Source organism: Mobula birostris, unplaced genomic scaffold, assembly GCF_030028105.1.
Source record: "Mobula birostris isolate sMobBir1 unplaced genomic scaffold, sMobBir1.hap1 scaffold_877, whole genome shotgun sequence".
NCBI lineage: Eukaryota > Metazoa > Chordata > Chondrichthyes > Myliobatiformes > Myliobatidae > Mobula > Mobula birostris.
This window is the reverse complement of record NW_027278594.1, coordinates 1115-15934: the sequence shown is the minus strand read 5'-3', so window position 1 is coordinate 15934 and position 14820 is coordinate 1115. Positions and strand designations below refer to the sequence as shown.

The 14820-nt window shown below is 49.9% G+C and overlaps 1 protein-coding gene across 2 annotated transcripts in view; it reads right to left on the bottom strand.

The window, feature by feature from the left end:
* The window catches only part of LOC140193793 (antigen peptide transporter 1-like), an 84335-nt gene extending 70355 nt beyond the window's left edge, over positions 1 to 13980 (bottom strand). The window contains exons 1-5 of one of the 2 annotated variants that reach the window (XM_072250962.1): positions 13869 to 13980; positions 12440 to 12570; positions 7988 to 8193; positions 1629 to 1826; positions 600 to 728 (exon numbers count right to left, since the gene is read on the bottom strand). In XM_072250962.1, coding sequence (XP_072107063.1) covers positions 600 to 728; positions 1629 to 1826; positions 7988 to 8193; positions 12440 to 12570; positions 13869 to 13978 — 774 coding nt within the window. In that variant the 5' untranslated portion in view covers positions 13979 to 13980. The remainder of the gene's footprint in view (positions 1 to 599; positions 729 to 1628; positions 1827 to 7987; positions 8194 to 12439; positions 12571 to 13868) is intronic. The other variant, XM_072250963.1, reaches the window with a different exon arrangement.
* Between the last annotated feature and the right edge of the window lie 840 nt (positions 13981 to 14820).

Below are 14820 nucleotides of genomic sequence, written 5' to 3'. Positions count from 1 at the left end.
CCTGGCGCCAGACCCTGAGCTCCCCCACCTCCTCTCATCGTAGTCACAGAATCACACAATACAGAGACAGGCTTCAGTCTGTGCCCATCGTCAGCCGCCATTTACACCAGTCGTGTTCCTGGCCACATTCCCAGCAACTTTCTCCGGATTAATTATGTACGGCACGATCTGCCTGGATGGCATTCAAACTAAAGCTTTTCACTGCACCTTGGTACACGTGACAATAGAACCAAGTCCAATGGCCCCCCTATCCCTCACCAACACACTGGGGAGGGGGGGAATTACCTCCCAGCGATTGGGATATGAGAGGAAATGGGCACCCAAGGAGAACCCACACAGTCGCCGGGAGAACATGCAAACTCCACGCAGACAGCATCAAACTCGGGTCTCTGATGCAGGCCCGGACACTGATCCGTGGTCGTTAGACAAAAGGTGAAGCACACAAGAAGCATCTGGTGCTGAGATCCAGGTGTCTAAATGACAGGAAGATTATTTGATTGACTGCTGTCTGGTCGCTGGGATGTTTAGCTGTCTGGGTCCGAGGAGGGCGGGTGTCTGGCCGTCTGGGATAAGGAACTGACTGTGTCCCTGCTGCTCACCTCAATGGCCGAGGTAAACTGCAGTTGATAGAGGATGAAGGAGACAAGACCACCGCTCGTCACACTGCCGTCTGTCACGAGCGAGCCCCCGTAGAACAAGATGCTGACCTTCAGTAACAGGCCGGAGAGCTGCAAAGGAAGAGGCAGTGTCCCATGAGAAAATGGCAATAACCCCCAGAGACAGAAACCCTTCCAGATATCCACCCCAGACACAGACATCCACCCTGACAGGCAGACACTCACCCCAGAGACAGATAACAATCCCAGACATCCACCCCAGACACAGAGGAATCTGCCGAAGAGAGACACCCAACAGAGGCAGACCACCCACAACAAATAGTGCTGCTCCCTCCAGACATACATACCTAAAAGACAGATACCCACCCAGAGAGAGAGATACTCACTACAGGCGGAACCCTCGAAAGACCCCCTCAACACAGACAGAATTGCCCCCACTCCCAAGACAGACAGAAACTCACACTCCCTTGAGAGACACTCAGCCAATCCTGAGAGACATCCAGCCACCGAGAGACAAACAGCATCCCCTGGGAGACAGAACCCTCACACCAGCAAACAGCATCCCCTGGGAGACAGACCCCTCACACCAGCAAGAGCAGACACACCAGAGAGACTGGAAAGTCCTCCATGAAGCAGACGTACATCCTAGACGGCCAGACACTACCACACCCCATTCACTACTTCCATTCAGGCAGCACCATGACCTGAGTTTCTAGGCTGGTCTCTCTTCACCAAGAGATCCAGGAGTAGAAACCTCAGCCCCTTTTAGCCCAAGGACCCACCCTCACCTCCTCAGTGTGAAGGTCACCCACTCGTCTTCCTCCATCTCATCATCCACTGTCTCCACCAGCAAACCATCTGACTCTATCCCCTCTCCTCACACTGTTACAGTCAGACCCCTTCCCCACCCAGTCACTGAGACCCTCCCCTGGGTGGAGAGAAGGAGTGACAACTGCCCTCCCAGGGGTATTGGCCTGGTTCCCGTGGGGGAAGGGAGAGAACGAGGCCTACACTGTTGGTCCACATGTAGATGGCGTAGAACAAGGCCTCCCTCTTGTTCAGCTGGAAGGTGTCGTTCAATCGCTCTCCGTATCGTCGGCACTCTCCATCCTCGTTGGCGAAGCTGCGCACTGTCTTCATGGAGGAGAACGTCTCCATCGCCACGTCATTGGCTTTGGCCAGAGACGCCTGAACGTCAGCCGACAGGTTCTGTCATACAGAAATATCTCACAGTCAGGGAGAGCTGGGGCTGGTCAGAGCCTGGCAGAGGGAGAGTCAGTACCAGGGAGAACCCAGAACAGGAAGTCCCAGTGTCAGGGTGGTCCAGCACAGCAAGATCCCAGTGTCAGGGTGGTCCGGCACAGCAAGATCCCAGTGTCAGGGTGGTCCGGCACAGCAAGATCCCAGTGTCAGGGTGGTCCGGCACAGCAAGATCACACTGTCAGTGAGGACCTGTCACAGGAAGTCCCATGGTCAGGGAAGACCTGGTCAGCGAGATCCTAGTGTCAGAGAGGGCCTGGCACAGCAAGATCCCAGTGTCAGAGAGGACCTGTCACAGCAAGATCCCAGTGTCAGGGAAGCCTGGCACAGCAAGATCCCAGCATCAGGGTGGTCCAGCACAACAAGATCCCAAGGCCAAGGAGAATGAGCACATGGAGAGTCCAGGGTCAGGGAGTAGTCAGATGTGGTGCAGCCTCACAAGAGGAGTCCAGAGTCCAGGGTTGGAGAGGTCTCTACAATAAACCTGGGCAGGCAGGACCAGCTTTGTGAGGGTCAGTCAGTATCAGTGGGGGTGGGGGGGGAGGCTGCTTTCCACATAATGTTCCTTCAATGTCTTCTTGCTGCCCAACCCGATCAGTGTTTCCAGCCACTTCAGCTTTTATTTCACCCTCCAGCATCTGCAGGTCTATGTTCCCACCGGGGAATTCTTAATTACTTGTGTGATACCTTGTCTCCAAAGGGTCAAATTACAAAGAGAGATCCCGCTAAATAGGTGTAGAGTGGTGTTCTAGACTCATCCCACAGGGAGTAGAGTGGTATTTCGGACTGATCCTACAGGGAGTAGAGTGGTGTTCTAGACTGATCCTACAGGGAGTAGAGTGGTGTTCTAGACTGATCCTACAGGGAGTAGAGTGGTGTTCTAGACTGATCCTACAGGAAATAGAGTGGTGCTCTAGGCAGATCCCACAGGGAGTAGAGTGGTGTTCCAGACTGATCCTACAGGGAGGAGAGTGGTGTTCCAGACTAATCCTACAGGGAGTAGAGTGGTGTTCTAGACTGATCCTACAGGGAGGAGAGTGGTGTTCTAGACTGATCCTACAGGGAGTAGACTGGTGTTCCAGACTGATCCTACAGGGAGTAGACTGGTGTTCCAGACTGATCCTACAGGGAGTAGAGTGGTGTTCTAGACTAATTCTACAGGGAAGAGAGTGGTGTTCTAGACTGCTCCTACGGGGAGGGGATGTTCCAGGGAGGAGAGTGGTGTTCCAGACTGATCCTACAGGGAGTAGAGTGATGTTCTAGACTGATCCTACAGGGAGTAGAGTGGTGTTCCACACTCATCTCACAGGGAGTAAGTCATGTTGTAGGTCGTATCGTTGGCTCACAGCCTCCAGAGACCCAGGTTTAGTTCCAGCCTCTGGTGCTGTCTGTCATTCTCCCTGTGACCACGTGAGATTCCCTGCTGCTCCAGTTTCTCCCCATTTCTAAACTCCTGCCGTGATTACAAGGACATCCTCAGCCCTACACATCTCCAGATGAATTGAGATCCTCACTCTCCCACTCTCTCCTTAAAGCATCCAAGGATTAAGGAATGGCAAATGCCTCACTGGACTGGGGATTGGAAATGGTTGGGGGAATGTGGACTGGCCAGTGGGAGGAAGTCCATTGGGAATGCTGGATGGAAATAGAGGATCGTGAGATCAGGGAAGGGTATGACAACGTTCTGGGGGAGGTTGATCTCAACAATGATTCATTGTTGGGGCTCTCAAAGGACATTAAACTGGTCAAGTCCCCAGGGCTGATGGGAATTAAGATGACTGATGAGAAAGATCTTTGTATCCTCTCCAGCGACATCAGAGACCCCAGACAATGGAGAACAGCCAATGTTGTTCTTTTGTTTAAGAAGGGCAAAAGAGACAAAGCAGGACATTGTGGGCTGTGGGGTTTACATCTGTGAAAGGAAACTTATTGGAGATAATTCTTAGTGAAAGGATCTACTCTCTTTAGACAAAGCAAAAATGTTGCATGGCTTTGCGCAGGGATGGTCATATTTTACAAACAATTACGTTTTCAGAGATGATAAAGATGAGAGAAACATAGAAAACCTACAGCACAATACAGACCCTTCGACCCACAAAGCTGTGCCAAACATGTCTTTAACTTAGAAATTACCTAGGGTTACCCATAGCCCTCTATGTTTCTAAGCTCCATGTACCTGTCCAGGAGTCTCTTAAAAGACCCTATTGCATCTGCCTCCACCACCGTTGCCGGCAGCCCATTCCACGCACTCACCACTCTGAGTAAAAAACTTACCCCTGACGTCTCCTCTGTACCTACTCCCAAGCACCTTAGAACTGTGCCCTCTCGTGTTAGCCATTTTAGCCCTGGGAAAAGGCCTCTGACTATCCACATGATCAATTCCTCTCATCATCTTATACACCTCTATCAGGTCACCTCTCATCCTCTGTCGCTCCAAGGAGGAAAGGCCAAATTCACAAAACCTATTCTCATAAGGCATGCTCCCCAATCCAGGCAACATCCTTGTAAATCTCCTCTGCACCCTTTCTATGGTGTCCACATCCTTCCTGTAGTGAGGCGACCAGAACTGAGCACAGTACTCCAAATGGATTTTAGCAAGGCATTTGATAAGGTACCCCATGCAAGGCTTATTGAGAAAGTAAGGAGGCATGGGATCCAAGGGGACATTGCTTTGTGGATCCAGAACTGGCTTGCCCACAAAAGGCAAAGAGTGGTTGTAGACAGGTCATATTCTGCATGGAGGTCGGTGACCAGTGGTGTGCCTCAGGGATCTGTTCTGGGACCCCTACTCTTCGTGATTTTTATAAATGACCTGGATGAGGAAGTGGAGGGATGGGTTAGTAAATTTGCTGATGATACAAAGGTTGGAGGTGTTGTGGATAATGTGGAGGGGTGTCAGAGGTTACAGTGGGACATTGATAGGATGCAAAACTGGGCTGAGAAATGGCAGATGGAGTTCAACCCAGAAAACTGTGAAGTGGTTCATTTTGGTAGGTCAAATATGACGGCAGAATATAGTATTAATGGTCAGACTCTTGGCAGTGTGGAGGGTCAGAGGGATCTTGTTGTCCGAGTCCATAGGACACTCAAAGCTGCTGTGCAGGTTGACTCTGTGGTTAAGATGGCACACGGTGCATTGGCCTTCGTCAACCGTGGGATCGGGTTTAAGAGCCGAGAGGTTATGTTACAGCTCTAAAGGACCCTGGTCAGACCACACTTGGAGTACTGTGCTCAGTTCTGGTTGCCTCACTACAGGAAGGATGTGGAAGCCATAGAAATGGTGCAGGGGAGATTTACAAGGATGTTGCCTGGATTGGGGAGCATGCCTTATGAGAATAGCTTGAGTGAACTTGGCCTTTTCTCCTTGGAGCGACGGAGGATGAGAGGTGACCCGATAGAGGTGTATAAGATGATGAGAGGCATTGATCGTGTGGATAGTCAGAGGCTTTTCCACAGGGCTGAAATGGCTAGCATGAGAGGACATAGTTTTAAGGTACTTAGAAGCAGGTACAGAGGAAATATCAGGGGATAAGTTTTTTTTACACAGAGAGTGGTGAGTGCGCGGAAAGGGCTGCCGGTGGCGATGGTGGAGGTGGAAACAGTAGGGTCTTTTAAGAGACTCCTGGAACGGTACATGGAGCTTAGAAACATAGAGGGCTATGGGTAAAACCTAGGTAGTTCTAAGGTATGGACATGTTCAGCATAGCTTTGTGGGCCAAAGTGCCTGTATTGTACTGTATGTTTTCTATGTTTCTAAGTGGGGTCTGACCAGGGTCCTATATAGCTGTAACATTACCTCTCGGCTTTTAAAAGCAACCCCACGATTGATGAAGGCCAATGCACCGAATGCCTTCTTAACCACAGAGTCAACCTGCACAGCAGCTTTGAGTGTCCTCTGGACTCGGACCCCAAGATCCCTCTGATCCTCTACACTGCCAAGTCTTACCATTAATACTATATTCTGCCATCATATTTGACCTACCAAAATGAACCACCTCACACTTATCTGGGTTGAACTCTACCTGCCACTTCTCAGCCCAGTTTTGCATCCTATCAATGTCCTGCTGTAACCTCTGAGAGCCCTCCACACTATCCACAACACACCCAACCTTTGTGTCATCAGCAAATTTACTAACCCATCCCTCCACTTCCTCATCCAGGTTATTTATAAAAATCACGAAGAGTAGGGGTCCCAGAACAGATCCCTGAGGCACACCACTGGTCACCGACCTTCATGCAGAATACGACCCGTCTACAACCACTCTTTGCCTTCTGTGGGCAAGCCAGTTCTGGATCCACAAAGCAATGTCCCCTTGGATCCCATGCCTCCTTACTTTCTCAATAAACCTTGCATGGAGTACCTTATCAAATGCCTTGCTGAAATCCATATACATCTACTGCTCTTCCTTCATCAATGTGTTTAGTCACATCCTCAAAAAATTCAATCAGGCTCGTAAGGCACGACCTGCCCTTGACAAAGCCATGTTGACTATTCCTAATCATATTATGCCTCTCCATATGTTCATAAATCTTTCCCCTCAGGATCTTTTCCATCAAATTACCAACCACTGAAATAAGACTCACTGGGCTATCTCTACTCCCTTTCTTGAATAAGGGAACAATATCCGCAACTGTCCAATCCTCTGAGACCTCTCCCATCTCCAATGATGAAGCAAAAATCATCGCCAGAGGCTCAGCAATCTCCTCCCTTGCCTCCCACAGTAGCCTGGGGTACATCTCGTCCAGTCCTGGTGACTTATCCAACGATGTTTTCCAAAAGCTCCAGCACATCCTCTTTCTTAATATCTGCATGCTCAAGCTTTTCAGTCTGCTGCAAGTCATCCCTACAATCACCAAGATCCTTTTCCGTGGTGAATAATGGAGCAATGTATTCATTAAGAACCTCTGCTATCTCCTCCAGTTCCATACACACTTTTCCACTGTCACACTTGATTGGTCCTATTCTGTCACATCTTATCCTCTTGCTCTTCGCATACTTGTAGAATACCTTGGGGTTTTCCTTAATCCCGACTCACCAAGGCCTTCTCATGGCCCCTTCCATTCTTAAGCTCCTCCCTGCTAGCCTTATAATCTTCTCGATCTCTATCATTGCCTATCATTATCATATATATAGTATATTTGGATGAAAATGTGTAACTGGGCTGATTAATGAGTTTGGAGATGACACAAAAGTTGGTGGAGTTGTGGATAGCGAGGAAGGTTGTCAAAGGATTCAGCAGGATATGGATCCCTTGGAAATATTGACAGAGAAATGGCAGATGGAGTTTAATCGAAGTACGCGGTGTTGCACTTTGAGAGGGAAGTACACAGTGAATGGCCGGACCCTTGACAGCACTGATACACGGAGGAATCCTGGGTCCACGTCCATAGCTCCCCGAAAAGTGGCAAAGCAAGTGGATAGACACACAGCATATTCTCTTCCTCAGTCAGGATGTTGAGTATAACAGTCAGTAAGTTGTGTTACAGCTACATGAAACTCTGCTTAGGCCACATTTGGATTATTGTGCGCAGTCTGGTCACTGCTTTACAGTGCAGGCTTTGGAGAAGGTGCTGAAAAGGTTCAGCAGGACTTTCCCTTGACTAGAAAGTATTAGCTACAAGGAAAGGTTGGACAAGCTTTGATTGCCATCCCTAGACTACCAGAGGCTGAGTATATTTAGTTATGAGAAGCACAGATAGGGTAGTTTCACCCCCCACCCCCCCAGGATGGATATGTCAAATAATAAGGGCATAGGTTTACAGTGAGGGGGGGGGAATTCAAAGAACGTTTACAAGGCAAGGTTATTTCTACAGAGAATGGTAGGTGCCTAGAATGCACTACCAGGGGAAGTGCTGATAGTGGATATGATAGCAATGTTTAAGAGGCATTACGATACATTCACAAGATGGATATAGAGCATACAGGCAGATGGGATTAGCTTAACTTGGCATCATGGTCAGCAGACTTGTGGGCCGAAAGGCCGGCTGGTCCCTGTGCTGTAGTGTTCTGTGTGATATGGTTGAGGAGACTGACGCTGGACAATGTGGGACAGGAATAAGGATCAGGGGTGGGAAAGAACCGATGGGTTGAAATGCAATGATAAACCTACCTGGTAGAAATGGGCGAAGAACTCAGGGACGATGATGATGAATGGAATCAACGCCAGGGTGAAGAGGGATAGTTTGAAGGACAGGCTGAGCATGAAGGCCAGGAGACACATGACTCTCATCAGGTACCACATCAGCAGGCTCAGCTGTTCTGACAGCGAGTCGCTCATCGTGTTCGTGTCTGTGGTGATGCGGGATGTGATATCACCTGGCAATAGAGACAGAGATTTCATCAAAACTGTAACAACAGGAGATCTCTTGGGGTTCTGAAACCCTCTCTACACAAGAGATTTCCTGGGGTTCTGTGTCCCAATTTCTACAGGAGATCTCATGGGTTCCTGGATCTTACACTCTACAGGAGACTCATGGGGTCCTGGGTCCCATAGTCTACAGGAGATCTCATGGGTTCCTGGATCTTACACTCTACAGGAGATCTCATGGGTTCCGGGATCCCACATTCTTCAGGAGATCTCATGGGGTCCTCGGTTCCACAGTCTACAGGAGATCTCATGAGATCCTGGGTCCCACAGTCTACAGGAGATCTCATGAGATCCTGGGTCCCACAGTCTACAGGAGATCTCATGGGGTTGTGGTTCCAATTTCTACAAGTGTTCTCATGGGGTCCTGGGTTCCACACTCTACAGGAGATCTCATGAGATCCTAGGTCCCATGGTCTACAGATCTCATGAGATCATGGGTCCCACACTCTACAGGAGATCTCATGAGATCCTGGGTCTTATAGCCTACAGGAGATCTCATGAGATCCTGGGTCCCACAGTCTACAGGAGATCTCATGGGTTCCTGGGTCCCACACTCTACAGGAGATCTCATGGGGTCCCGGGTCCCACACTCTACAGATCTCATGGGATCCTGGGTCTCACAGTCTACTGGAGATCTCATGGGATTCTGAGCCCCTCTCTCTTCCGGGGTTTTGGATCACTCACTCAACAGTAAGAGAATTCCTGGGGTCTGGGATCCTGACATCCTGACACTCTTCTAACAGGAGATCCCTGGGTCCGGGGTTCTGAGCCTCTCCCTCTACAGAGGGACATTTCCTGGGTCTACAGCCCTGGACCCCTCATTCTACGACACATCTCCTGGATTCTAGATCCTGGGTTCGAAACCCATCTCTCTAGAACAGATCTCCCCAGGCCTGTATCCTATGTACCGGGGTCCCGGACAGGTCTGTATATAAATCCTGATCTAACCCACATCCTCACTGTCTCAAGAACTCAGAGTAAACATGGAGAAATGATTCTTTTCCCACATGATCAGCTTCCAGTATAATCTGTCAGAAACGCTGGCAACATCTGGACAGTGAAGATACATACATCAGGATGCTCTTCACTGACTACAGCTCGGTATTCAATAGTATCATTCCCGCAAAACTTAACACAACAGATTTTGCAGACACTGGTAATCCAAAGCAACATGGACAAAATGTTGGAGGAACTCAGCAGATCAGGCAGCATCTACAGAAATGATGTCGACGTTTCCAGCCTTCAGGACGGAAAAGGAAGGGGGAAGATGACAGAATGAAAAGGTGGAGGCGGGGGAGGATAGCTATCAGGTGACACGTGAAGCCAAGTGGGCAAGAAAGATAAAGGGCTGGAGAGGAAGGAATCTGAAAGGAGAGAATGGACCATAGGAGAAAGGGAAGGAGGAGTGGACCCAGGGGGAGGTCAAAGTTAGGTGAGAAGAGGTAGAAGAATATTACTACCTGGGGTGGGGGGAGAGGAAGGAACTTATTTTTACTGGAAGGAGAAATTCATATTCACGCCATCAGGTTGGAGGCTACCCAGATGGAATACAAGGTGCTGCTCCTCCACCTGAGGGTGATCTCATCTTGGCACAAGAGAAGGCTGTGGGCTCCAGGGAAATAGAATTAAAATGTTTGGCCACCAGGAAGTTCCTCTTTTGGTGGATGGAGCAGGGGTGCTCGACGAAGTTGTCCTCCAATTTACGATGGGTGAGGTTGTATTATATCAGGAGCACCAGACACAATAGATCACCCCAGCAGATTTGCAAGTGAAGTGTTGCCTCACCTGTAAGGACGGTTTGGGGCCCTGAATGGAGGTGAGGGAAGAGGTAAATGGGCAGGTGTAGCACTTTGGTCACGCAGAAATAAGTGCAAGGAGGAAGATTAATGGGGAGGGATGAATGGAGAAGGAATGATCCCCACTGAAAGCAGAGAGAGTGAGTGAGGTAAAGATTTGTTTGGTGGTAGGATCCCTTTGGAGGTGGCCGAAGTTGTGGAGAATGATGTGTTGGATGCGGTGGCTCACGGGATGCTAGGGAAGGACAAGAGGAACTCTACCACTGTTAGGGAGATGGGGTGAGCGGAGACCTTCAGGGAATGGAAGAAATGCGGATGAGGACAGCATCAAACGTGGAGGAAGGAAAACCCTTGACTTTGAAGAAGGAGGGCATCTGTGATGCCCTGGAAAGGAAAGCCTCATCCTGGGGACAAATGCAGTGGAGACAAAGGAACTGAGAAAAGGGAATGGTGCTTTCACAGGAGACAGGGTGGGAAGAGTTGTAGTCAAGATAACCCTGGGAATTGGTAATTTATAAAAGACATCAGTCAACACTTCGCCTCCAGAGATCGAGAAAGGTGAGGGAGGTGTCAGAAACTAACCCACAAGCTTCAAGACCTTCACCTCAATCCTTCCTTGTGTAACAGGATCCTCGATTTTCTCATCTGCAGACCCCAGTCAGTTCGGATTGGCAAAAACATCTCCTGCACAATCTCCATCATCACAGGTGCACCACAGGGCTGTGTGCTTAGCCCCTGATCTACTCACTTTATAATTATGACTGTGAGGTTAAGCACAACTTCAATGCCGTATTCAAATTTGCTGATGACACCACTGTCACTGGCTGAATCAAAGGTGGTGATCAGTCAGCTTACAGGAGGTTGAAAATCTGGCTGAGTAGTGCCACAACAATAACCTCTCACTCAATGTCAGCAGGACCAAAGAACTGATTATTGACTTCAGGAGGAGGAAGCTGCAGGTCCATGAGCCAGTCCTCATCGGGGGATCAGAGGTGGAGAGGGTCAGAAACTTTAAATTCCTCAGCGTTATCATTTCAGAGGACCTGTCCTGGGCCCAGTGTGTAAGTGCCATTACGAAGGAAGTACAGCAGCACCTCGACTTCCTTAGAATTTTGCGAGGATTTGGCATGACATCTAAAACTATGACAAACTTCTAGACATGTGTGTTGGAGAGTATATTGACGAGTTGCAACATGGCCTGGTATGGAAACACCGATACCCTTGAATGGAAAAGCCAACAAAAAGTAGTGAATACACCCTGTTCCTCCCGGATAAAGCCCTCCCCACCATGGATCACATCTACATGGGAGTGTTGTCACAGGAAAGCAGCTTCCATCATCAGGGACCCCCACCACCCAGGCCATGCTCTCTTCTCAATGCTGTCATCAGGATGAAGGTACAGGAGCCTCAGGACCCACACCACCAGGTTCAGAAATAATTACTAAACCTCAACCATCAGGCTCCTGAACCAGAGGGTCTAACTTCACTCATCTGCACTCACTCCATCACTGAACTGTTCCCCCAAACTATGGACTCTCTTTCAAGGACTCTTCATCTCATGTTCTTGATATTTATTGCTTATTTATTTACTATTATTTTATTTTTTTCCATTTTGTATATGGACAATTTGTTGTCTTTTGCATATTGACTGTCCGTCCTGTTGGGGCGATCTTTCACTGATTCTATTGTGATTTTTGTATTTACTGGAATGTCTGCAAAAAAATGAACCTCAGATTGTGTATCGTAACATATATGTTCTTTGAACTTTGATTCAATTACCCGATTAATCAGTCAGAGGTTTGGAAAATCAATCCTGATATCAGAGTTTATGTCCTACCGGAGGTTTAGGATTTTAACTCAGTGAACATCCAGGAACAGCTAATGATAATCACAAAAATACCACATTTTTGCAATTGCTTCAGGATTAAATACACCATTTGGGTTAAAGGCACTCCAGACCTAAACAATGTGGTTGATGTAAATGCCTAAGCATATCTCTTGCATAGTCCAAATTTTTTAATATTTCCATCTTGTCTGTTCCACAGTTTTTCATATTCTGGTTTTATCTTGATTCCCTACCACTCCGTCTCACAACCCACCTGTCTGTCTGTCTGTCTCTCTCGTGCTCCCTTCCACACTCACTCACTCTCTCCCCACCGCTCCCTCCCACACTCCCTCTCTCTCCCTATCACATTTCCACTGTCACACACAACTACTGTAAACAGTATCTTTCCTCTTCTGTAATCCCCACACTGACGAGCCTGTTGTCTCAATTCCCCGCTCTGCCTGTCACCCTCTCTCAGATGACCGACAGTATTTCAGTGGAATTTCTCCTCCCTCTCCGACTCACTCTGTCCCTTTACACCCTGCTGCCACTGGGAATGATGGTGCACTGTACCTGTGTGCTGAGTGTCGAAGAATGCGATCTCCTGGTGCACGACAGATCTGAACACGGAGCCCTGAATCCTGGTGTGAATCCCCGTCATTGTAGCGTTGTAGATACAGTCGCAAATACACTCTGAAACAGCACTGTGTACAAAGGAGCAGAGCTCAGTGGGTGACTGACAATTGTGGGACAGGGGTCACTGGGGTTACTGGGGTTACAGACACTGTGGGACAGGGGTCACTGGGGTTACAGACACTGGACAGGAGCAGGGGTCACTGGGGTTACAGACACTGTGGGACAGGGGTCACTGGGGTTACAGACACTGTGGACAGGAGCAGGGGTCATTGGGGTTACAGACACTGTGGGACAGGGGTCACTGGGGTTACAGACACTGTGGGACAGGAGGAGAGGTCACTGGGGTTACAGACACTGTGGACAGGAGCAGGGGTCACTGGGGTTACAGACACTGTGGGACAGGGGTCACTGAGATTACAGACACTGGACAGGAGCAGGGGTCACTGGGGTTACAGACACTGGACAGAAGCAGGGGTCACTGGGGTTGCAGACACTGTGGGACAGGGGTCACTGGAGTTACAGACACTGTGGACAGGAGCAGGGGTCACTGGGGTTACAGACACTGTGGGACAGGAGCAGGGGTCACTGGGGTTACAGACACTGGACAGGAGGAGAGGTCACTGGGGTTACAGACACTGGACAGGAGCAGGGGTCACTGGGGTTACAGACACTGGACAGGAGGAGAGGTCACTGGGGTTACAGACACTGGACAGGAGCAGGGGTCACTGGGGTTACAGACACTGTGGACAGGAGCAGGAGTCACTGGGGTTACAGACTGGACAGGAGCAGGGGTCACTGGGGTTACAGACTGGACAGGAGCAGGGGTCACTGGGGTTACAGACACTGGACAGGAGCAGGGGTCACTGGGGTTACAGACACTGTGGACAGGAGCAGGGGTCACTGGGGTTACAGACACTGGACAGGAGCAGGGGTTACTGGGGTTACAGACACTGTGGGACAGGAGGAGAGGTCACTGGGGTTACAGACACTGTGGACAGGAGGAGGGGTCACTGGGGTTACAGACACTGGACAGGAGCAGGGGTCACTGGGGTTACAGACACTGTGGACAGGAGCAGGGGTCACTGGGGTTACAGACACTGTGGGACAGGGATCACTGGGGTTACAGACACTGTGGGACAGGAGCAGGAGTCACTGGTTACTGACATTGGACAGGAGCAGGGGATCACTGGTGTTACAGATACTGGATATGAGCAGGGGTCACTGGGGTTACAGTGTCCGTGTGATCGGAATTATTGGGCTGTGTCCTGTAACGTACTGGGCATTCACTGTCAAAGTGAGGACAACAGACCCCCATCCCCCCTAGGTAGGATGCCGTTAATCCTCTGCTCCTTGCTCACGCTGGTACCTGCCAATGGTGAAGGCCGCCATCGCCAAGATAGTGCTGGAGAAAGCCGATGGATTGTCCTTGTTCATCACCCAGTCAGTCATCCGGCCGGAGTAGTACGGAATGGCCATCTCCCCTGGGAATACAGTGACTGGTTAGTGTTCCGAGTGACCCCACTCCCTCCCTTTAGAGCAGAGATAAGCTATCTCCCCTGGGAATAATAACTGGTCAGAGCTGTCCAAGAGACCTCATCCACCACCTCCTCCACCCCCAAAGAATCTGAGGTGCAGAATCCAGTAGTCGGGACTGGGGGTGTAGTAATGACCAGTCAGAGCAGAACGACACATCCCTCCCAAGACTAAGAACACCAGTCTCACAGACACTGAGGGGGCTGAACCCCCAAGACAGATACAACACCTCTCTAGAAGTCACACAGTAACCCCAACATCAGAGACCAACACACCACTCACCTCCACCACCCACCGAGACCACATTCCCCCCCCCCCATCCGGCAGATTGGGTCCAAAGGTCTGCTTGTGTTCTCAGACACGGGTGGGTTGGGACGAGGAGTTGTCCATGAACTCACAACGATGAAATGGGGAGGTTAAGGTTTGAAGGGGTTCCGAACCAGTGAATTCACGGCTGGAAACCATAGGCGAAGATGGAAATAAAGTTCCAGCCGATCGGGGGGGGGTGGGGGCAGACAGTCAGGAGAGAGAGGGGTACGCAGTGGCGAGAGGTGACAGTGGGTGGGGGCGAGTGAATATGTTGGGAGAGAGATGACAGATGGGAGAAGTGATAGACATTGGGCTGATGGGGAGAGTGATAGGGGGAGGTCATGGGGTAGTGCGATGAGAAGCAGTGATGGGGTGGGGGAGGATGTGATGGGGGAGAGTGACTGGGGGAGTGATGAGGGGAGAGTGATGGGGCAGTGACGGGGGGGAGTGACGGGGAGAGTGACTGGGGGAGAGTG